This window comes from Eimeria tenella, genomic scaffold (genome assembly GCF_000499545.2).
Source record: "Eimeria tenella Houghton genomic scaffold, Eth_scaff79, whole genome shotgun sequence".
In the NCBI taxonomy this organism is placed as follows: domain Eukaryota; phylum Apicomplexa; class Conoidasida; order Eucoccidiorida; family Eimeriidae; genus Eimeria; species Eimeria tenella.
In genome coordinates, this window is record NW_013543453.1 from 113,994 (window position 1) to 136,754 (window position 22,761).

Here is a 22,761-nt window from a genome sequence, read left to right on the forward strand (position 1 = left end):
GCAGACAACGTGGGGGCCCCCGGTCCTTATATCATCAAGGGCCTTCAGCCTAAGGGAGGCCCGAAAAAAAGTTAAAATTAAATAGCTACTTACTTTAATATGTTTAAACGACCAATAAGTTTCCACAGTCTCATTTATCTAGAAGCAAACCGTGCTGCTGTAAATCTTCCGGGTCACTCGAGCCTCATCTGTGGTCTCCAAAACACGGCTTTCCGTAAAGACTTCGCGACCAAATTGTTTACTAGCGGCTCATCAAGGCTTTATTATGGCAAAGTCACCGACTGTTATTGTGGCAACAGAGGGAGGAGCAGCGACGCAAGCAGCACTTTTATGCAAGACAAGCAGCAGTAGTTCACTGATGAGACCTGTCCAAGCAGCTACAACACGAGGCGAGAAGACGAATTGTTACACCAGGCATGCTCACAAACGAGAATTCCGCCTTATCCCGCCTACGGGCAGTATCCCAACTCCAGCGTGCATCCCGTCGCGAAGTAAGGATGCCGTGTACATCCCCCGCGAGATTTAAAGGTTTTGCTAGATATTTTAGAACGCTCTGAGATGCGCGCTTTTCTGGAGCTGTTCTTTCTGGTCCTATCTGCACTATTCCACCAGTGTCTAGAAGTAAGCGATTCTGCAATTCTCTCATGCTGCCACGTACAGCCGGCCCGTGTCTGGCAGCCAAGACGGCCTCTTCAGCTGCAAGTAAAGATATGCAGGACGGGCAGACCTTTGGGCGGGAGTCTTATGCCCCGCGTTTCATTTCTTCTCCATCCACGAGCCAATCTCCTTACCAGGACCATTGTAGGATGTTTCAGCAGACCGTTGGGCCCATTCTGTCCGTCTATCGACCACAAATGTGACAGACAACTTTACTTGAAACAAGTTGAGGCAGGGCGTCCTCCCGAACCACCATCAGCAGCATCACAAACAGCAGATGAATGTGCTAGCCCAGATGGTTCTGTGATGGGTTCCGCCTTTTTTGAGGTGGCTCGCAGATGGCTCACCCTCTGTAGGGTCTTCCGGGGGGCCCCCACAGCAGAATCCCGTATAAAAATTTTGATGCACCTGGCATTTCAGGAAACCAATGGCAGCGATTTCCTAAGCTTCACGGGTAAGCGGCCGCTCACGCGCATCAAGCAGTCTGCGCACGGCCCAAGTGCCTCATCAGAGGCGCTTGAATCGGGCTCAGCAGCAGGAGTTGACGAAGCATCGGTGTGTCCAAGCACCTCAGATTTAGTTCTTAGTGATATATGGAGGCCCGTCACCGGTTGTGCAGCGGTGGCCGCAGTGAAAGTTTCACTTCATTACCCCGTGAGGCCACAACAGAGGAGCTTGGCCGCCAGCATCACGAGCAACAGCCGGCTGTGCTGCGTCGCAGCAAAGCAGGGAGCAAAAGTGCACGTCCATGGGGAGAGTGATTCGCTTGTTGTTGGGGGTTTACTACAACTGCTCTCTAGAAGCCTCAGTGGGAGTGCTCCCTGCGGGGTGTTTGCCCTGAGCGCCCTAGGCTCCACTAAGCTTCTGCAGTTTAGCAGTTTACTGAATTTGCTACCGGACTCGAGGGTGAGGGGCTTTCGGACGGCTATGCACATTCTTATGGGCTCCACACAAGACCTGCTACAGCGATACTTTTGCAACGAGGTCCTTCCACCTCCTGCCGAGCTGCCTCAGAATGCGCATGGGGAACAAGGTACTGCTCCAAACAAACAAGACATCACAACAGGCAGAACGCAGGCTAAAGTACCAAAAGGAACGTCACTGAGGCCGCCACGACCCGCAAATGATGCTTTATCTGGATATCGCCAAGAGCCTCATGGGGACCAGTGGGGCAACCCGATCCCACAGCATGCACTTCCCTCCATACCGCGCTCCAAGGAAATAGCTAAGTTAGCGGCTAAAAGCCGTGTTTCTCTTCCTCTTAGTGACGGTGCTGGGGCTGAAGTTCATGTTCTTGTGTCGGGTGGAGTAGACTCTGCAGTTTCTCTGCTTTTGATGCGTGAGTGGGGCTTCAGGCCCAAGCCTATTTTTCTAAAGGTTTGGGCCCCTGAAGCGGCTCAGATGAAGGAACAACTGCAGGGTAGGTATCAGCAGGAAAAGCTTGATATTGCTGCTGCGTCTGCGACGGCGGCAGCGGCTTGCCCATGGCGAGAGGATGCAAAAGCAGCAGCTGCCGTAGCAGCAGCAGCGGGGCTTTCTCTGGAGGTTGTACCCATGCAACAGCAGTACTGGGATAGAGTCATCTCCGGCTTTTTAGAAGGGGCCCGGTAGGCCCTCTGAGGTTGCGAACATCGCACATTAACCCTGGGCTCATGCACTAGAGGTTTGAGCCTTATCACGAATAAAAGGTTATCTCGCACCTTGGGATTATGCGAGCTGCGATGCCTCACAGGGCGGGCCTCACACTTAATCCGGACTGGAGCTGCAACTCCTCAGTGAAATTTGGGGCTTTTGCAGAGACATTGGACGCAGTTGACTACAGAATCGCCTCGGGACACTACGCAAGGATCTTAATTGACGAGGGTAGGACATTTTTGTGTCGGCTGTAGTGGCAAGATGTCTGTATTTCGACTTCTCTTTCAAGATATGCTGCCTCCTGCAGTTGTTGCTACTTTACTGGGTAGCACCGAAATCTTGAGCTGCTGCGTGTTGCATTGATTTTGGAGCAAAAGCCTGTGGCTTCACAAAGGAACTGCTGTAATGCTTTGGTAATTGGATGGCATCGTCATGTTTGTAAACAGTTGGTAGTGAGGCTAGTATATGCGTTTCCTGTGCTGGTCAGGTTGTCCTCGCTTGTTGAGGGGAGTGGACTTGACGAAAGACCAATCGTACTTCCTGTCTGGTCTGTCTTCACTCCAGTTATCGCGTTTGCTTTTCCCTGTGGGTGCTCTCCTGAAAACCCAGGTAAGCGTAAAACCCCGTACTGAGCATCCTTTGCAGGCACTGATAAGCACTGTCCTGACCGCGTATGCAGCCACTGGTTTGGGGTACACGTTTAATGCAGGTGCGGAAGATTGCGGTAAGCTGGGGTCTACCGTCATCTCAGAGGCCGGACAGCCAAGGCCTTTGCTTCTTGGGTCCTCTACCTGTAAGTCAGTTCCTTATGCACCTACTTGGAGAGGAGGAGGGACCAGTGATTCATTTTCCTACAGGCGTTTCTATTGGCCGGCACAAGGGCCTTTGGGGCTTCACTGTGGGACAGCAGAAGGGTGTTGTGCCTCTCCTCGATCCCCGCCTCTGCCGCCGTTGCCACGGAGCCTCTGGAGGTCCTCCAAAGCTTTCAGGTCCTTGGAGCGTCGTTGGCAAGCTCCCCGAAGCAAATGCGCTTTTTGTAGTAAGTAAGGAGGAAGAGGCGGCAGCAGAAGACCGCCTGCGAGCCTTGGCAACAGAACCTGGGAATTACTCGGAGCCGTTGGGAGCTCCCTTGTTGAGGGCAGCGGCAAATGGTGACAAGGCAGCAGCCTTGGCTCTGAAGCTCAGACAGCTTAGAACGTGCCTACGAGTGGACAACATTAGGTGGTTTCACGGAAAGGCCCCAGCGGGCTTCGATGCTTCTGCGACTCTTCAACCGGGCTGCTTGCGAGAGGAAGGTCCTACTTTGGCAGCGGTTGCAGCAAGTGCAGTGGCTGCTGCAAAGACAAACACTGCACTGCCTATGGAAAGGCCTGCTGAAAGCTTTCTTACGGGATCCTCCAAGGGTGGAGCAGGGTTTGTAGTGCAGGTGAGGCACAGTGCGGGCTTCCACGGAGTAGCGAAGCACAACTTCAAGGTTCTTTGTGTCTCAAGGGGCCACTCAGGAAATTCAAGTCCCATTGAAGAGGCGGAACTGCTGCTGGAGGAGCCAGATGTGGGCCTTGCGCCGGGGCAGGTTGCTGCATTCTATAGAGATGATGAATGTATAGGGTCGGGGAGGATTTCTGCCCTTCAAGGCTCTTTCGCATTGAAGAGCATCATTGACAGGTTGGGCTAGCTGCAGTGTCTATGGAATAACTTTCTTCTGGTTACTGTTTCCCATTTGGAATTTGGATAGTACATTTAAACGTGGGCCTCATGAGTAATAGGGGCTCAAGGGTACGAATGTAGGGCCCAAGGCCTGTGGATACGAAGATATTCATGACAAAGACTAGTTCTTTGTGTTTCGCTTACACTTGTGCTTCATGATATACTTAGGTAAAGCTTTGAATAGTGGCAACCTAAGAATCAAACTGCCCTACGAAGGCGTAAAAGGGAACCTCCTTCTAAATCATTGCATACCGAGAGACGCTCCGGGCCTCCTACTCTGGTCCCAATTCATGCATTCTATATGCGACTGCTAAAAAGCGTCGCGCATTTACCATCTTTACGAGAGCTGCATAAAATCGAAGTGTAGCTTAGTCCGCTTATCGCAACTACTCCCAGCTGTCTGGCAAAATTCGGGCAAAAACGCGAGCAGCAAGGTCAATCCACAAACTGCACATCTGTCTACCTTGTATTAAAACACCGTTGTTCTTGTATTCTTTGTGCCGTCGAGTGGGAGTGCTGTTCACTTTCCCCTGCGACAAGGGTATCAGATCGACGGCAAAAGGAGTTAGCTTGCCTCCACCCACCCCTTTATTTCAACTGCTTTGCGTAGCAGCAGCGCGAAGGAACCCTGCCTTCGGAGACACCCGCTCGACTCTCACATGAATTTAGGAATAGCCGATTGCAAAGTGCTCTACCGCTGTCGTGTAACTCGCGTAGCGAGGTGCAGCTAAAGGAGAAAGGAGAAGGGGGAACTGGCTCGCAACGCATGCAGGCAGCTAACACGAAAGTTCGCCATAACAGGCTATTCACACAAAACAAAGTTTGCCGCAATATGTCAAGCGGACATTCGCGAACAGTGACCCAATCCGTGCCCTTCCAAATGATACACGAATGGAGAAGACAGGCTTTTTTGGTTACAGGCTGAAGCAAGGGTCTGCAACCTAACATGACCTCCAGTGGTACTTTCTGGAGTGTTCATGCCACACATTTGTGCAGTGTTCCGCAAACAGGCCACAGTTATTCTTTACCAGTGGGGACGCATTTGCGTGCGGGTAGATCTCAATACTCATATGCCGCTCTCACGGACAACCACGCTTCTGCGAGAAGTTGCCGTTTTCGGACCTACTCCTAAGTCTCAGCAGCACTGCACGACTAATCTCAGTAGACAGAAACTGTAGAGAGCCAGATTTTAGTTCAAAGGCTGCGTTCAAACTATTTCATCTGCTAAGCAAGTAATGCAGTCCACGGATGTTTAGGCCGCAGTAACCCACAATAATCATTTTTTTAAATGTGGAGCAAATACTCTTTATATACAGAAACAAAATTCAAACCACAAAAACGGAAGAAGATCCATTCACCTCTGGAACCCGATGTTGGTTGTCCCGTTGGATGCCCACAACAACCCCACCAGCCCAACTGGGCGAATTTGCAGTGGCCCATCACACTTCGCCAGCTGCTCTTTGCCTCATTTTTCCTAATTTTCGCTAGTCTGGAGTCTAATACACGTGCAAATGGAGGATTATAAAGCCGCCAGGTGGGATTGCTGCTGTAGGAGTACTCGCTTGTACAGCTCTCAGCAGCTCCAGTCTTTCTGTGGTGCCCCAGTTTCTGCCTCTTTTGCCTCCAGCATTATTCTGCTGATGAGGAACGAAACAGTTACGACGTCAAATCTAAATCACGAAATAACGCTGTTAAGGTAGGCTCATTCGCGTCATTGCTCCTTCTGTCCGCTGAGTCACAGGAGAGTGCCGTATGGCAGGCTGGGCGATTTCGTAGGCAGACGAATTCGCTTTATTGGTCGGATAAAAGAAGCTGAAGAGGATGCTCTCATACTTGAGGCTTCCGAAGGTACGTGAATAACAGGGGCTTCCGCTAAGCGCCACGTAGTATGAGACCCACTTGTCTATCTAGAATCGCCATCAACGCGATTGCTGTAGTCACTCTGCCTGCAGAAATTGGTTGCGCTTTTGCAGGTAAATGTGTGAAATGTTTCCTCCGGGACTCCCCGCCGGCGTGCCGCTATGTCGAAGTTGTGGCGACCGTGCAGGAGGACCTAACAATTAGGCAAGGAGAGCACGACCAAACCATTCCTCTTGGAGACAATATCGGTGCGCGACTTACCTTTATTAAGTTTCGCCAGTCTCCTGGAAGCTGGCACTGCTGCTAGCTTTTGGAGTAATCCATCCATCTATCTTGTCTACAGGAAATTAAAGTCTTTTCGGTCAGTTTAGCGCTTGAGTTAGGTTCTAGGGTCGAATGCTTGCTGCGCTTGTTTGTGGCTTTTGGCGCAGACATAGAGCTTGCTGATGCAGCGACAGCAGCGACTTTCCATCCTCAATTTAGCCACCTATTCGATTCAGAGTAACACTCCCAATGTATGCATTGCATCGGTTGAAAAGGCCTTTCTGTATTACCATGCTGCTAATTCCCAAGCAGCCCTGCAACGATAGCGTCTGATAAAACAAAACCCAGCCTGCAGTGGGTTCCCTGCAAGCAGAATTTTAAGTTTCGCAGGGGGGAATAACTACCAAACCTGTTGAGCAATGAGTCTTGGTTTACTTTGCATTGTTTTTAGTTAACCGTATCCGAAAGCCCTATGGTGCTCAAGGGTATAAATGGAATGTGTGAGTGTACGGTTCACCGCGCACTATTTTGGGTTCACAGAAGCTCCCATTGCTGAGACGGGGAAACTGTGTAACGCAGAATTCGAATTGTCGAATTTTCTCACACACCGTAGCAAGCCTACTCAAATACTCTGCAATTTTTTAGCCTTAGCTCAGAGCTCAATGTCCGTCTACCGGAGTAGTTCCTCTTGGCTATAAGTGGCAATTTTCCCTAGTAACTGCTGCGCCAGCGATTTGTGCAGAAGGACCAAAAGTTGCAGAAGGGCACAGAGGGACGCTCGCGCTGGCATGAGACGCTGTGCTTCCCGTTTTTCTTTCGAAAGTTGGGTGCTGCTACGGCAATACGCCGAGGTGAAAGGTGGAGGAAGACCCTGGGCTGTCGGGTCGGCCTGCACATGATGGAATTATCTGTCAACGAGTGAAAATCGCAGTGCCGTCACTTTGTATTCGGAAGTGTACCAAGCCTGGCTGCGCACTGTACCTGAATTAGCGTCAGCCGGGACGTAAAAGGGAAATCTTAGTGGGGCCTTTCAAACCGAGGGCATGCCAAGAGTAGCAACAAGCCATTCCAACGCTGCGCATTTCGGCTAGCACAGCTAGTGCATGCAAAAAAGTAGAGAAGATGCATTTAAGTTATACAGCATAGCAGCCCATTGATGTTTTATGAGACGATGTGTACACATCTCGGGGTGGTTCTGCAACTATGGTCATGTGCCTTGTTTTCCCACTTTCGTTAGTAACTCGAACAAAAAGAGTTGTTGCTCGTGTATCGCACATAAGCGAAAGCAGAATTTCTTATTTATAGTGCGTATGAGGCGAGCGTGGAACACAAGACGTGGTCTACTGTTCCCCCTTCATCATTCTCCCCAGCCCCTCTCGCAGTTAAGTCCAACCCCTCTCGGCCTGTTTGTTGCTGAAAGTGCCTCTACACTTGACTTCTTTGCATTTTTTCAGGAGTGTATATGTAGCAAATCGCTGCTTGCTGCATCTTCCTCCGTATGCTCACGTCCACTTTCGTTCGTTCCCCCCAACGCGCTTGCTTTACTGTGGCATCTTTTCGCGTGCCCCATATTGGTGACCTCACATAGGATCTTCCTCTTGATCATAAATAGCTCTCTCTAGGCTTGTCCCTTGTGCGTTGCCCTTCTTCTTAGCTGCCTCAAACCGCTTTGTTTCTCTAGACAACGTTACCAGCTCCGGCGACACAAGCGAAGAGAGCAACAAAAACTTCGCGACTGTATTAGGCTTATGCAGACCGTTTGTCCCTCGAATTCCCAAGTGTGTATTTGTTGTTACATATGTGATTGTAGCAGACCAGGGCTCTGCGCGATAGCTCTAGGAAAGAGGGAGCTGGCTCCCCCCACCATCGTCTGTGGTTCTCTTCTAACCCTACAGCGGCGATCTCTCCGCTTACAGGTAATCTAGTTGAATCTTTCCTTGCGCTAGGTACATACCTGCGGTGAACGCGATCAAGGTGGTGACATGCTTGCGGAAGTGGTCGAGTTCTGGCCTGAAGTGCTGTTTACACATGTGCAGACTCGACGCTTTGCCCTCCAATGAGCGTAGAGGGAGGCCCAACACGCGCCTCCCCGTCTGTAGCTGCAACCAGCAGCCCCAGTGCGAGCCAAGAGAATGATCAGGCTCAGGCTAACTCAGCATCCGTTCCCCACGGTCTTCCCTCAATGAAGCAACAAGATATAACTGCGCCGGATTATGCACCAGGCTACGTCAGGCGTGGAGGAGTTGGAGGATTCAAAAGGGGTTCTTTGAAAGGACGCGGGAGGAACAAGCTAGCCACGGGGTTAGGGGCCGGGAGCGGGTTGAGTGGGGCAGCTACCAAATTTGTCTCCCCAGATGCCGTGCTTGATGCTGCACGTCGGGTTAAAGACTCTCTGCCCGAGCTGTCTCCTGAGCTCCTGGCAAGCCTTAGGTCCAGGGGCCTCGAGCCGTGCACGTTGAAGGAGGTATTGGAAGAGAGGGGCCTTCAATGGGCAGCTACACAGGTTAGCTGCACAGCAAATGACCGTGCAGGGGCCTTATGCAGGATCGTTCCGGCCTATGCGCAGAGGTGCATGTGGTGTGTTTGTGAATTCGCACTCCACGCACTCGGCAAGCCCTGTGTACCTGGGCTCTCGCCGATTACGCGCCCTCTAACTATTCCGTGGAGGACTTACGGTTTCTGCCGTATGTCTAGGTGCGGGATGAACGAGCTGAATCTGAGCACAAGCGGCTGCTGGAGGCCTTTCAGAGGCAATGCAAGGGCTGGGGAAACAACAGAGAGGGTTGGGTGCACAGCAAGTGGCACAGCGTCATAGTCTGCCCAGATTTCAAACGCGGGGGCCTCCAGGTGGGAGTCGCCCAACAGTTCTTGCCGTTGGGTTTTCGCTGCGGTGCCGTGTTTCCGCTTCTCTGTGTTTGTCTTGGATCACTGTTAGGGTTTGCCTTCAGCACCAGATTCGCCAGACGGTAGCCTGACATGTGAGCATCACAGTGTTACTGTAAACACATTATGCGTCCCGCGTTGCCATGCGTCACAGAGGTTTACCGTTAGGTGTTTCGTACGTCCTCACTGTTGTTTGATTCCGTTGCAGGTGTCGCGGTCTTCCATGCGGGAAATGTGGAACAGCATTATGTCCGTAGTACACGGCTTTGTGAGCCCTGACCTCGTAGTCTGCAGAGTTACTGACCCAACTCACCCTGTGCGTTTCGCCACTCCGCCAGGAGAGAGCTGTTTTACGGTTGTATACGCGGGGAAAGGGCCTATGAAGGCCTCTAAGGAGAGAAGAATACTTGGGGAGTACACAGGCCACGTCAGGGCGGGGAGTACCAACAAGCAAAGGTACTTAGAGGGTTTCTTACGTTGTACTATTGCACACTTGTTCTCCTAGCGGTGTGAAAATGTATGAGTATGCTAGAGCGTTTCTAGGAACAGATTTTCTTAGGTTTGGAGGGTCGCTTGCAAATGGATAGGTGCAGAAGCTTGGTGATTCGTGATTCATGATTCGAAAAGAACTGTTCATAAGAAAGTTGAGAGGTGCATTTGTTACGACCTCGAGGGGAAGGATCATGGTGTTTATCGTTTATGCAGGTTCGAGTATGTTTTTGATTTGTCGTTTTGCGCGTTGGCGTGGCGTGCGGCTGAGGAGTTTGAAAAAGAAAGTGATTCTTCGGGAGAAGAAGGGCCTTCCACTGTATCCAAAGTCCCAGCCCCTGTTTCCCAGGAGGCAAGCGTAGATGAGAACACAGAGCTCCACAAGAAGGCGAAGGAGAACGTCGTGACTAATGAAGGCGTACGCAGAGTCCAAGTCACAGGTGAAGCGCATGCTTAGCTCCTAGATCCTTCGAAGCTTGTTTTTTTTTTAGGTTGCCAGTTAACAGTGGGTCCGGTTATTGATGCACAGTAGTGTGCTAGCTCTTTTCCCCTGACTGCAGGGCAAAGAAGATCGGCTGTCACGGAACAGCTGGTAAACTGTCGTGTCTTTTTATTAGGGTCTTCAAATATCAAGCGAGTGGCGCTTCCTGTCCGCGGAGAGTTGGTGCTGGACTCGCACGATGCGTGCAACCAGATGTCTCTTGTTAATCACTATGGTGTGCCTTTCTGTGCAAGTTTCATTTGGCACACTACTCAGTTGTCCGGTCTTTTATCTGACTGCCAAGGTAGAATTGTCCCACCAGACCCCTGTGCACCAGCTAATAGTTTCTTATGAAGAAATGCTTGGAAGTTTGCACTGGAACCTCCCTAATTGCTCCCCCCAACACTAGCATGAAAGTTTGCTGCTCGACAACGATGCACTACGCCCTCATTGAATAACTTCGCGCTTCACACAAGCATGGATGCAGGCTTGTAGCGAACTGCTAACATAGATAGTTTACCAGCAGTGTTTCATTTGTACCTCAATACAGGCACCATTGGCCTACTAGGTGAGAAAATATGCCACTGCAACACGGAATGGCAGCAAGTCTTTGTGGATGGGTGGCCTCATATTGTCCTTACAACCATTCCAGGCGTGGCAATAGAGCCAGGTACATGCTTTGAATCATCAACTTGCCATTTTGCAGTTTGGCTCCCTCCTCATCAGTATGTTGCCGTCTTGACCAAACCTAAAATCAAGTGTCTGACAGGGGCAGTTGCGCTACTCTTCTGCCCTACCGTGTGAACTCACTGCCGTCGTCGACAACTTCTCGCTAGTTTTCGTCACGACTGTTGCTGCGCTATCGCAGGAGAAGAAGTCTTAGCTGATTTTGGCTATGACTGGTTTAACAGGGTGCAAGATGCGTCCCACAAAGCGATAGCCCGCGAGCTGCTGGACTACCGAATTGGTGTTAAGGCGGGAGGCTGCCAGGTGCGTCCCATGCATTTGCTGCTGTGCTAATGTTTGGATATGCTTCTAAAATACGGTTCAGTTGATTAATTTGCTCCTACTAATTTTTATATTGCGCACACTGTCGTACACGTGCACAGACATTGGCTCCGGCAAGGAATGCTGAGTGCTTGGTGAGGGACAACGACGCGTCTCTGCAAACTCGCGCCCGGATAGGAGAAGTGTGTCCTTATTGTCACTCGGACGAAATACCACTGGTACCAGCTTCTGTTGCAACGGTTTCAGTTGATTTATCAGTCGACGGCTGCAAGTCAGCAGCTGGAAAGCACAATACTGAAAAGAAGCTAGAGCTGGCAAAAACGCAAGGGCCAAGGAAAGCCGGAACAACAGATATGGAGACTAATGATAAAGCTTCCATCTGGGGAGAGCAGGTCGTGCACTGTGACGGATGTGACAGACCCTGCCATCTTCGTTGCATCTTTGGGGCCCACGCTGCCGATCGCAGGCAGCAAGAACAGCGGGAACAAGGGGAGCTTAATCACAACCGAAAGGAGCAGGAGCAGCACGATGACCAGCAAAAAAACGGTGAACAGGTGGAACAGCAATTCTCAGAACAGCACAATGAACAGCAGTCTCCAGAACAGCTGCAGGGACAGCAACCGCGAGAACAGCAGCAGAAACAGCGGCCTCCAGAACAGCGGCAGGAACTGAAATACCAAGAGGCACAGCAAAACCAGGAGATAGGCGAACTGAACGAATTTCAGAGTAACTGCTGTACACACGTAGCATCAAGCGATGCGTCAACTAACGGCCGAGAGACATACGGGTCGGAGACGAACTTCGGCGTTGTTACTGGCGGTGAGACTGTTGAAGACGTCTACCGCTGGTTTGTTGAGGGCGATTGCAAGTGGTTTTGTTGCGTATGTCGACTCCAGTGGGAGAGAATGGCAGCAGCCATGAACTTTTCAGTAGACTGGCAAGCCCGGAGGGTGCTTAGGGAAGGGAACCCACTGCTTTTGCATCCGTCGAATGAGGCAATCACGAAGGGCGCCGTAACTTCGAAGATCGAAAGAGCAGGTTCGGGTCCATTTAATATTACGGAGGAGGTGGAGCACGCAAGCAGCGCAGCCAACGACATATGCAGCAGTAGACGCAGAGGCCCTGGCGCAAGGTGGTCTGATGGCACTGGCATTCCCAAGAGACGGAAAAGGACTGCAGAGGGACAAGTTGCGTGTGCCACGAGCTCAAAAGAGACCGTCTGCGTGGGAACAATAGAAGAAAACCACCAGGGAGGTGCCTTGCCCACAAAGGCAGAGCAACGTTCTCGACAGGAAACAGACGGATCTGTTTCCCAGGGCAGCAGAACGGATACTACCGGTTGTACTTTGGGGGCAGAGGCACAATTGGCAGCTTCAGTTGCTCCGTGTAGTGCTTACCCTGATCGTTCTGCCTCCGAAGCATTCAAAAGGAGTATCAGCAACACGCCTCTCAGCGGACCTCAGCCAGACTATATCATGGCAGTGTCAGACGAGGTTTCCTCAAGCCTTCCCATGGAGGGTAGCGTAGGCACTTTGCTCTGCACTGGCAGAAGTATTGAGGCTACCGAAAAGGATGGCAGGGCATTGCCAGTTCAAACGCTGGAGCCTCCTGTCGAAGGCTGTAGCTTGGGTGGAGATCCATCATTAAGTGCAGAAGTCAAGGGGAATAGTGGCCGCGTTAACACAAGTGGACCTGTGAGAGGAAGCGATAGTCTGATTGTCGAGCCAATGCGCGTGTACAAAAACAGCAGCGAAAAGAGCCAAACGAGCAAGATGCAGCCTTGCCCTGTGGCGTTAACACCCGATGAATTTTCAAGCGAAGAGCTGCTGGGCTGTCGGACTGAAATGCTTGTGGAGCCACGGACACTTTTGGGCGCACTGCAGCCGTGCGTGCGCTGCTACAAGCTGTATGGCTCGAAGGCAAGCGTGGAAGTGTGTAGACTGACCAAACGACACTTGGCGTCGAACTGGGATCATCCGCATTTCGCTTCCCCTGCTCAGATACAGGATGCACTGCTAACATGTTTTCAAGATGCCCTGCTAACTGTGCAGAGAGAGCATCGGGAAAAATTGCGTGGACTTCTAGACAACATGAGCCCGCTACAGCGAGGAGAAAGCATGAGCTCTTTCCTTGGAGACACTAGGCACCCAAGGATACATGAAAATGCAGCCCGCCGCAGCGCAGAAAACACACTGAAACCGGAAATTCGTGCCACTGAGGTAGTAACGAAAGGGGCTATTCCTCTTATTAGTGTTACCTTGGGAAAGACAAGGGTCGACTACAAATTCCCATGTCCAAAGACGAGGAAACCAAAATGGTTTTATGGCTTAGTGAGTAATTACCAAGCGGTGTCAACGACGGTCCAGGACGTTGAACCACATCTAGAAGGAAAGTCAACGCGGATAGATGCGCCGGGAAAAGGTGGAACTGGCAGCAAGGAATTTGAAAAGGAGAGGACAGTCACATACTTTACAAATCAGTTCCGTATCGACTATGACGACGGAGATTTCCAAACTGTCCCACCTCATGAGCTAATTGAAATGCTGATTGAGACGGGGCCTGGTAGCAAGCTAGACGGACGGAAAGCCATTACCACGACTCCTTTAACGAAAATGCTTTCCCCAGAATTGAAGCGAGCAAACCGCCAGGTCAATCAGCTCGTCCGTGAAACCAACAAGAAGGGCTGCACGGTTAACTTGGACTTGGACACCGATGACGAATAGTATCCTTGCCTTGGTTTGTTACATGGTATTTGCATATTATTTCTGTGGAGAGTGTAAAAACTAAGCATGAATACCTAGAGAGTGCTTGAGAAGGGGACTTCCTGCTGCGTGTAGGCGGCGTCGCGATTTCAAGCTCTCGCGTGTTGTGTTTCTTCTCCCTTCAAGAATGGCGCGCATCATAGCCTTGCGTTTTATGTGACGTTTTGTTGTTGGGCTTGAGAAGAAAGGGTGTAGCTTAACTCTTGGAGGCCATGTTTGTAACATGAAAAGTTGCCATCTAGGCAGAGGGAGGGACTATGCTACGTCTAAAAAATATGTTTCCAAGCCGATGGCTCTTGGATATTTGCCGCTCTTATTGTTTTGAGTTTTTATTAGCATCTGCTTGTTGCCATTGGCAGGGCGGCAGAAAATCCGTTTCCACTTTTTGTGACAGCAAGCGTCAGCTCCTTATTGAATCACGCTGTGGAGCACCGCTGCCGTCAGCGCGCGACCGGGAAGTATTGCGCAAGTTGACTGTCAGTTGACGCATGTGAAAGGCGTGACAGATTGTTTCAGTTTTGTTTTGTGCTGACTGCAGGGGACGATTAGAAACGGTTACTAAGCATCCTATGAGTACAGAACAGAACACGAGGCATCAGCTCTAGGTGGATGCCTGTGCGCGCTATCACTCTCATGTGTCTTGCTCCGGTGTAAGCCTCTCTACAGGACCAGGTGGTTCACGGTGAAGGTTTTCGGTTGCGCAAACTGCACTACGCAAATATGTTGAAGAGACATTCTGCTGATGACCGGTTTTCTGATGTCTCGATAGCAGCTTGCAGGACAGGTGCATCACAGGAGGGCAAGGGACAGAACAGTTGGAGACAATAGCATCCTGGCTTTGGTAAGCGTGGAGTGTGCGGTCAAACAGTTGTACGCTGGAAGGCGTTTCATGGTCGTCGTACTTAACAAAGCGTTTGATGATGCGTACCGTTGATTACTTGCCTTAGTTGACCAAAGTGGGCTAGCTGTTCGAGCGGCAGTGGGTCTGGTGTATCAGATCCTGGATTGAGCCGCCGGTTTGAGCAGTAAAAGTGCCTTCGAGCCGTATATGAAATGAGGAGGCTCCTTGCTATGAGTTGAGTATAGTATATTTAGTGCAATGTGCACTGAGGAAGGCACATAACACACATCGTGAACTGCGAGCGAGCGAACCGGAAACTATCAGGGAAGATATGACCCTCAGCAATTGCGTAAGGTTCGCGGGTGGATGCTTAAATGCTATAAGAATGCATTATGGCTGATATTTCAATATAATATGTAAGCACAGGATGCACGTACTTCGCAAAGTTGCTGCAGATATCACACCTGACTCCTTGATCCATGGCCCGGTTGGTCCATTGGGCTCCAACTGTCGTCTGCGCACTCAGCATTTCAGCTTCCAGCTTCTGTCTTATATTACGTATATGATGCAAGAACATTTGACAAGATAAAAATACTGAAGCTCTTGAATGATTCATATTGAACTTACCCAATCGACAAGCATTGTGCTAGCTTGAGAGCACAGCTCGGCGCTGGGGGCTTTGGCGCCTTGACAGGTCTGCTCCTGGTACCGTCTGATAAGGAGAAGACAAGCCATAATTCGGACGAAATTGAAGTAACCCAACGTGTACTTTTGAACTGATTCTTCTCCTGTAGTCCCCTCCCTCTCTCCTTCGTAGCCTCTTAGTGAGGCAAAAGGGACGGGCCTGGGGTAAGCCGCAGCCCTTGACACCAGAACATGAATTTGAAAATGGCACCGCTTTCCCTACTTTTCTGCTTAGTCTCTTTAGTCCTGCTGTATAAGGCAGAAGGAGGCAGGTGGAACAATCAGATCAGGTCTCCCCTTTCCCCGGAATATTTCTCGGCTTTGGGGGCAAAGGAAGCTACCCAGCGAGCGAGCGACAGCCACGCAAAACTCAGAGGAGACACCCTCTCTGCTCACTCTTTGGTTCAGCAATTGGTGGAAAAAACGAATCGGACATCTCCCACCACTGGAAGTATCCCTCAGTTGGGGGCTCTTCCGGAATCAGAGTGGGATTACAAAGAGCATGGGGCTGACTGGACACAGGGAAAATGCAAGACTGGAACACGCCAATCTCCTGTAGACCTTCATATTGAAGGTCTTGAAGAGCCAGCTAAAAAGAACATGGCGGAGTTGTATGTAGGTGCCTTCTCTGGTGAACAAACGTCCTCTTGGCCAAACAAGTTGTGGAAGAAGGGGGACTTCTTCTATACCTATCCTAACCAATTGAATAGTGTGCTTTTGTACAGAACGGATAAGGTATTCCAAATCCGTTCTGCCGGTGAGGGTCTTGTTCCTCTCGGTGCTCTGTTTGGATCTGACACGACTGAAATGTTCGTTGCACATCAGATCCTTTTTCACTCTCCTAGTGAGCATACTTTTCAGGGGGAAGCTAACAGGAGGGAAATAGAGATGCAAATATGGCACTACTCAAACGATTTGTTATCAGTGGAGGCGAGCAAGAGTGTAAATCTCACAACACTTCCATATTTGGCTTTATTCGCTCAAAGCAGCATCAATCTCCCAGATGTAGAACGAGCAATGGCTGAAAACAGCAAAAGCGGAAAAGATCCTTTGCTTCCCTCCTCCCACTGGAGGGTTATCTCCCTTACGTTCATGAGCGAAGAGCTGGATCAGGCCAGTCTAGAAGAACTGAGGGGACTTCCATCCGAAAGGCTGTTGAGAACACTACTAATGGCTGATGGGCTAAGCAAAGAAACTCATGGTAAGTGATTATATAGGAATCAAATAAGTGGATGCAGAGGCTCACTTTGTTTTTTTCCATGAAGGACAGTGTAACTGTGTTCTACACTTTGAGTTTGCACATTTTGAAACCGTTGCCGTATGACTTGCCTGCGAGACCGCGAGGCGTATGCCTGCGGTCTTTTGGGCCTTTAATCGTCTAGAAAACTGCATCGCTTAATCCCACATGTATACTAATATGTTTTGCGTTCTCAGGAGGTTCTGAGGTGCTTGAGCTGACTCACCCTTTGAATCTGCAGTCGCTGATGATGATGCTGCAGTTGACAAATCAAGAATTTTTTGCCTACGACGGTAGCCAGACTATGCCTGGGTGTGAAGAGAACGTCAGATGGTATGTGGCTCGCCAGCCTCTCCCCGTCGCAACAGATACCATGCTGAGGTTCTACAAAATGCTAAATCCCAAAAGCCTCAAGTCAGTGAAGGAGAAGGATGGAAACTTCCGGCAGCTGCAGAATGTGGAAGGCAATATGCACAATGACGGTAACGTTTTCCTCGTGCAGGGGTTCCCTCTACAAGTGCTTATTGCGGATAGTCTGGGATTCACAAATATGTCAGACCAGGCAGAGGTTTCCGCTAGCTCGTTCCAGGGGTGGCTTCAGGAAAGCAAAGCAGCTCCAAAGCACATTGGGCTTGCCTTCTGGGCAATCGCTGCGTCATTGTCTATAATTGCACTGTTGTAAACACACCGAAGGGTCTACCTACTGCTATGCCAGTATACGTACCTTTCGAGGATTGTATTTAAATATCCCTTTAAGGAAAGCCGCCAAGATCCAACACCATCTGAGCGCTGCGCTGCTTTGTGGCCCAGATAATTTCTGGTGCCGAACAAATAATGCGTTTTGAGGCCCATAGTTCTGTGTATATAGTCGAATCCCCACGGATTTATTTCTGGAGTGACAGATGCCCATCGGATTGGGCCTTTCATTGTTTACACTCCACTCAACAAGCTGCTTCAAACCATGCTATTCACCTTAATGGTGTGGCACACCCTGCAGCCTGCTGATGTAGGTCGGTGACCATTAAGTTTAACTTGAAGCTGTACGGCTTGAAGATTCTTTTAGAAAATGCATTTTGAGGGACAGCGTATCAGATGCATCACATGCTTACAGCTTGGCGCTTAAACGATAGCTAATTAGAGCACAGTGACCTGATATACTGCAGCATATGTAGATGCGACCCGAAAAGGAAAAGCAAAGAATCGAACGCAACACTGGAAGCTTTCAGGGACGGTGTATCCTATGCCCAGATATTTGCTTGATCCTTGACTGTCGCTCACTCTCTCAGGAATTACGAGGCACATATTTCGGTGCCAGCCTTAACACATCTTCAGAAACTCTGCTACTTCACCAATACAATATCGTTTGCACCGTAGTGAAGCCTCATCTGTGCTTTGATTCACCCAGAAGACGATACTGCTCGTCATATAAATGGCTGCACTCGTTCTACTTCTACGTGCGTTTGCTGCTGAGAAAAGCTGGTCATGAAAACGTTCACAAGCTCCACCGATGCACTTCTCCGTCCAGAGAAACCAAGCCATAACAAATGGAGCAAGCAACTGCATCAAGCATTTGCTGAAAACTGCCGTCACTGCATTTTTGAATGTTATCATCCTTAGCATTGATACAGAATACACTGCCCAAGGTTGGGCGTGGCTTGTTGTTCTCAGTCAAGTAGTTCGGCTGCAAAGGAACTAGTGCTGAACATTCCTTCTTGCAGAGGCTCGCTAAAAGTGACTTTAGCCATTTGCATTATCCAAAGGGAGAAAATGGAAAAGGATGAAAACAAACCTTCGTCTAATGCTTATGCCCCAATGTTTTCACTCGGAATTTCAGGACACCGCAAATGCTGTCGATTTTAAGACCACTGTCCTGAATATTGGGGAGCAACACACAGGGTGGCTCAGACCGGGCCGTCTTAGTAGCGAGCCCAGAGAAACCCAATGGGCTCTTATAAGCCCACGCAAAACATAGTTACAGCTAGCTGGCTAGGCTAGCTCCCTAGGGCTCTGTGCAAGGGGAAGAGATAGAGTGCAGAGGTATTTGTGTCCTGCACCAAGACACAGTGCCTCTCCAGTTGCGTTTCGCCTCTCAGCTACGAAGCCACATCGTACACCAGACGCAACGTGGCAACTGTTAAGCGCATGACGTACTGCATCAACGCAAAAAGAGGTCGCACGCAGAGCAGCAGCGTAGCCCGAGGCACAGGCTATACTGACTACCATCCAAGCGGAACCGATAAGCAACAAAGCTATCAGATGCTGGATGATGCTACCTATCTAGCCATTTGTTGCTGCCGCTGGTTTCCCTGCTGCCTCATGGTGTTGCTTTGTTTGCATTGCAGTACGAATCCATGCGGCATCACTCGTCCCTGCCTCCTCGGCAGCTTACGGTAGTCATTGTATACTACACTGCAAAATGCCTTGCGACTAGGTCCCCTCTCCTTCAGACATCCGTTGCCTGATTCCTCAGTTCAACTTCCTTCGACCGCTCCTGCTTAGCCTTGGCTTTTTGCACCTTTTTCTCTTCTGCGCGACGCCTCCGTTCTTCAGCTTCTTGCTTTGCCATGTCCCGAGCTGCCTGTGGCCAGAAAGGGTGCGGTTCTGTACGTTTTTTACACCAAAGTAGTAGCAGCACTAGAAAGTTGACGCCACACAGCACCAACATAATCAAACAGGGGTAGTAGTAAACAGAATGGAAAACATCTACCACGAGTTTCTGCATCGGGATTTTCAGCAAAGACAAAAATCCAGCTATCAAGTGGATAGTCCCCACAATTTTCCCAAAGTGAGACGAAGAGAACGTGTCCGACACGAAGCAATAGCTCTGCGAGCTGTAGAATGAGACGTAGCAAATGTAGAGAATAGCAGAGAGGTATGCCGTGGGAAGTGCTGGAATCATGCTGAATCCATAGGCCAGTGTAATGCATGTGTTCAAGAAGAACAAGATAGGCATAATGCCAACCATATCCACGACCTTGCCAATCACCTGGAAACAAAAATGGCGCACAGACCAAAAAATTCTTAAACACAAGCAATTTCTCTGAGGAACTGCAAGAGCTCTGCGCGCTATGTCAAGAAAGCAATCATCGTGTGCAGCATTTTAGACAAGTTGGCGTTCAGAATGCACTTACGATGCACGGGAATAACGAGAAAGGCAGCGCAGCCCCCATAAAATCGTTGACCTCCTTGCCCAGTAAATTTTCTGCTGCTGTCGTGAAGAATGCGTACATGATAGCCTTTATAATGGAGTAAACAACGATGCATATAGCGTATGGCGATGTGAACTGCCTGATAAAGGAGGCCGGCTTCTCCTCCCTCCCACCAGCTAACTGATCCAGTGTCTCTGCGTTCCCTGCTCCTCCTGTTGCCACGCTCATTCTTGTCGCCTGGTATATCGCAGGCACCTCCGCCGCTTGATCGGCATCTGAGAATCCATTCTTTTTCTGCTTCTCTTCGTCCCGCTTTTTCTCTTCGTCTGCCCCAACTCCTTCGGACAGTGCCTTTTTGCAAGGTCCTGTTGAAGGCACCGGCCTCGGGACATCCAGGTAGCACTTAGCTTTTCGTCCTGGCTCCGACGCCGTACCACCAGAGTATCCGTCATGCGCATGTAGGGGCCACTGACCTTCATGAAAGCTGCTGAAACTATCGCGCCACGCGTGGGCTTCTATAGAGGCGAAAGAATCGTTTACTCTTTGAATAGGGTGATGGTATGCGCCCCCCCTTTCCATTTCCGTGAATTCGTTCCACGGTTTGAAATGCTTGTACGGAACCAAAATCAGCGCCAATATGAAACACAAGCCTGCAGCAGAAAAGCATGCATGATGCAATCTAGACAACGTACACTATGTTCTATGGGCAGAGGCGAAACCAAACATCAGCGAGCCGCCACGTTGCACTGTCTACACAGGGAGCAGTTAATCACGTTGTGGCGATGAAATCCATGACAAAGGTCTGCAAAAAGTCCCAGCCTTGCGGTGCGTCGTCGATTTATACACGGTCATATGTCACGTGTCTTGTGCACGTGAACAGTGAAATGGAAGCTAGCAAACGAGCAATGCAATAAAAAAACGGATTTGGAGACGAGTTCAGCTCGACTGTCCCGTTCACCTCACCAGGTCCAATGACAGCATAGCCAAGGCTAACTTCCCTCAGACCGATACCCGGATTCGCGGCCTCGATCTTGTCTAGGATAGTCGGCACCGCGAAGCTGGCGCTCTTGGACGCCCCAAGAATTGCTACTATCAACCTACAAAAGTAGATGAAACACCTAACAAAAACTGTAATGACATCCTACAGCCAAGAACGAATCTGAACTAGCATGTGGCGCAAATCCCTACAACCGCAGTGTCCAAGCTTACCCTTCGTGTCCAGGGAAGAGGTTGGCTGAAGATAGAAGGGGCAAATACCCTATGTCTGATCCTATTCCCATGAATATAAACGCCGCAATGTACGTTTGTGCAGATTCTGACCCGAAGGCAAGAAGTACCCATGCCAGGGCGTTCATGAGCTGTCCTATTGCAGCTGTGATGCGCGGTCCTAGATAGTCCAGCAGCAAGCCGGCAGCAAGTGAGAATGAAAAAGCGAACGCCAGGCAAGTAACAAATATGTTTCCGACTGCTGAATTCTGGGCCTCACATATGTACCGCTTCCCCCCATGGATTTCCTCCCTCATATCCGGATTCCCTTCCTGCAAGTACGTCGTGCAAAGCCACGAGTACGCATTCGACCTGAAGAGCAGATTTGAAAGATTCGGCCACGCGAAGTACACGCGAGCCGTTAAAAAAGCGTATATAACATAAGTCACTAAAAGAAAATAACGCCCAACTCCACATGGCTTGTGCTGCGTTTTCGCAGCCGTGACGGCAGGGGTGTTCTCCACATGATCCATAGCCCCTGTTATTAGTCTGCGACACAGAGTCAAGAAACCATTCTTCGCCCGCTTCTCATCAGATGGAGATGACTTGCTGCAGCCTCCGTTTGTTCGGCTTGGCAGCTTGTTCACCGGGGCTGGCATTTGCGCGAAGTGATAGGGCTACTTCGCTTCCGCCGATTGATAGTTGGAAAAAGAAGTGCTGAAGATCTCGAAACATAACACAGGAGCCAGAATATATAGCCGACCACAACCAAAGACGACGCACGCCAAAAAAATCGCACGACAATGGAACAAAAGAGTGAAGGCGCTGCAATTTAGAGCAAGTATGACTCTTTTGAAGCGTTTGAAGGTCTGTGCCTTCTCAGGCTTGAAAACTAAGGAAAAAGCAAGTTTCAATCTAGGATTTTAGAGCTAAAACCGTAAATTTTGCTCTAGGCGGGAAAACAGCCATGGAGAGGCCACCGCAGCGTGCTCGTTGGTGGCGCTGCACCGAATGCGGCCAATTCAAGGAGGTCGCTTTTGGCTGTGTGATGAGCCACGATACCGAAACTTCTAAGTAAAATTCAATCTAATCGTAAGCAGTTCGCTCGAAAAAAATGTATCCGTCATTGTTTGCCAGCATTGTGAAACCAGCAGGCCTTCGGTGGGGCTTTCTAGCGTGGAAGGCATGCCTGAACTTTCGTCAACCGTGACCCCAGAAAGTCCGACATTCATAAAAGTTGCGAATGTTAAAGAAACCGAGGAAACAACAATGTTTCAAGGTTAGCTACGCTGAGAGGGAATGCAACCGCACTGTTGCCTCTCTCCTGTCTCGCTTGCCCCCCTACTTCCCCACATTTGCTGGTGCTGCGTGTCTGGGTAGTCAATGGCTGAACAGCTTCAATTCGTCGCTGGTTCTTAGCTGGAGCTGAATTATGTTCAGTGTCAACTTCGTAGCACAGGACCTGACATGTACGGTGCTGTGGGTAGAACAGTAGCTAGTTCATTGCGGCTTTAGCAGTCAAGTATCAATTCAGGAGTCAACAAGCGGAAGAAAATGAAGAGTATAGCGAAAATGGCTTGATTATAGGATATTTAAGCTGTATTAACCATGCAGAGATTGCGTGAGGCACATGATTCTAGATGTAAGTGGCAGTACGACGACATTCAATGATGGCTGTTCAGAGGCCAAAGCTAGGTGGAGTGTCATGGGTGCTTGTGGAGCCAAATTTGTTCATCCAGAAATGCGGAGCTTAAGAGGCAAAGGTGTCATAATGGGAGCTTGTTCTGGTCGTGCCACTGCTAAGAAACTGTGCAGCCTCCTAACTCATCTTGCGACGGCACTTTGCAAATTGAGAGTTCATGGAGCATGAGCATCCATTTGCCCCATCCAGTCGAATT

General features: G+C 49.9%; 5 protein-coding genes across 5 annotated transcripts; 4 read left to right on the forward strand and 1 right to left on the reverse strand.

Moving 5' to 3' along the window:
- Positions 1-558: 558 nt before the first annotated feature.
- Positions 559-3,967, forward strand: ETH_00027940 (tRNA methyltransferase domain-containing protein, putative; the record flags this gene model as incomplete). Its single annotated transcript, XM_013378232.1, has 4 exons — positions 559-2,264; positions 2,390-2,520; positions 2,780-2,901; positions 3,002-3,967. The coding sequence occupies 4 exons, from the start codon at positions 559-561 to the stop codon at positions 3,965-3,967; spliced, it is 2,925 nt and encodes a 974-aa protein (XP_013233686.1).
- Positions 3,968-5,510: 1,543 nt separating this feature from the next.
- ETH_00027945 (replication factor A protein 3 domain-containing protein, putative) lies at positions 5,511-6,364 on the forward strand (the record flags this gene model as incomplete). Its single annotated transcript, XM_013378233.1, has 4 exons — positions 5,511-5,533; positions 5,741-5,847; positions 5,973-6,107; positions 6,291-6,364. 4 exons carry the CDS (start codon positions 5,511-5,513, stop codon positions 6,362-6,364), a joined length of 339 nt encoding a protein of 112 aa, XP_013233687.1.
- Positions 6,365-8,179: 1,815 nt separating this feature from the next.
- Positions 8,180-13,707, forward strand: ETH_00027950 (chypothetical protein, conserved, putative; the record flags this gene model as incomplete). The annotated part of the gene is made up of 8 exons (XM_013378234.1): positions 8,180-8,626; positions 8,818-8,970; positions 9,215-9,462; positions 9,712-9,935; positions 10,113-10,211; positions 10,527-10,646; positions 10,845-10,966; positions 11,086-13,707. The coding sequence occupies 8 exons, from the start codon at positions 8,180-8,182 to the stop codon at positions 13,705-13,707; spliced, it is 4,035 nt and encodes a 1,344-aa protein (XP_013233688.1).
- Positions 13,708-15,475: 1,768 nt separating this feature from the next.
- Positions 15,476-17,190, forward strand: ETH_00027955 (duplicated carbonic anhydrase, putative; the record flags this gene model as incomplete). The annotated part of the gene is made up of 2 exons (XM_013378235.1): positions 15,476-16,472; positions 16,706-17,190. The coding sequence occupies 2 exons, from the start codon at positions 15,476-15,478 to the stop codon at positions 17,188-17,190; spliced, it is 1,482 nt and encodes a 493-aa protein (XP_013233689.1).
- A 1,761-nt stretch (positions 17,191-18,951) lies between these two features.
- Positions 18,952-21,522, reverse strand: ETH_00027960 (uncharacterized protein; the record flags this gene model as incomplete). Its single annotated transcript, XM_013378236.1, has 4 exons — positions 18,952-19,494; positions 19,640-20,307; positions 20,621-20,754; positions 20,867-21,522. 4 exons carry the CDS (start codon positions 21,520-21,522, stop codon positions 18,952-18,954), a joined length of 2,001 nt encoding a protein of 666 aa, XP_013233690.1.
- Between the last annotated feature and the right edge of the window lie 1,239 nt (positions 21,523-22,761).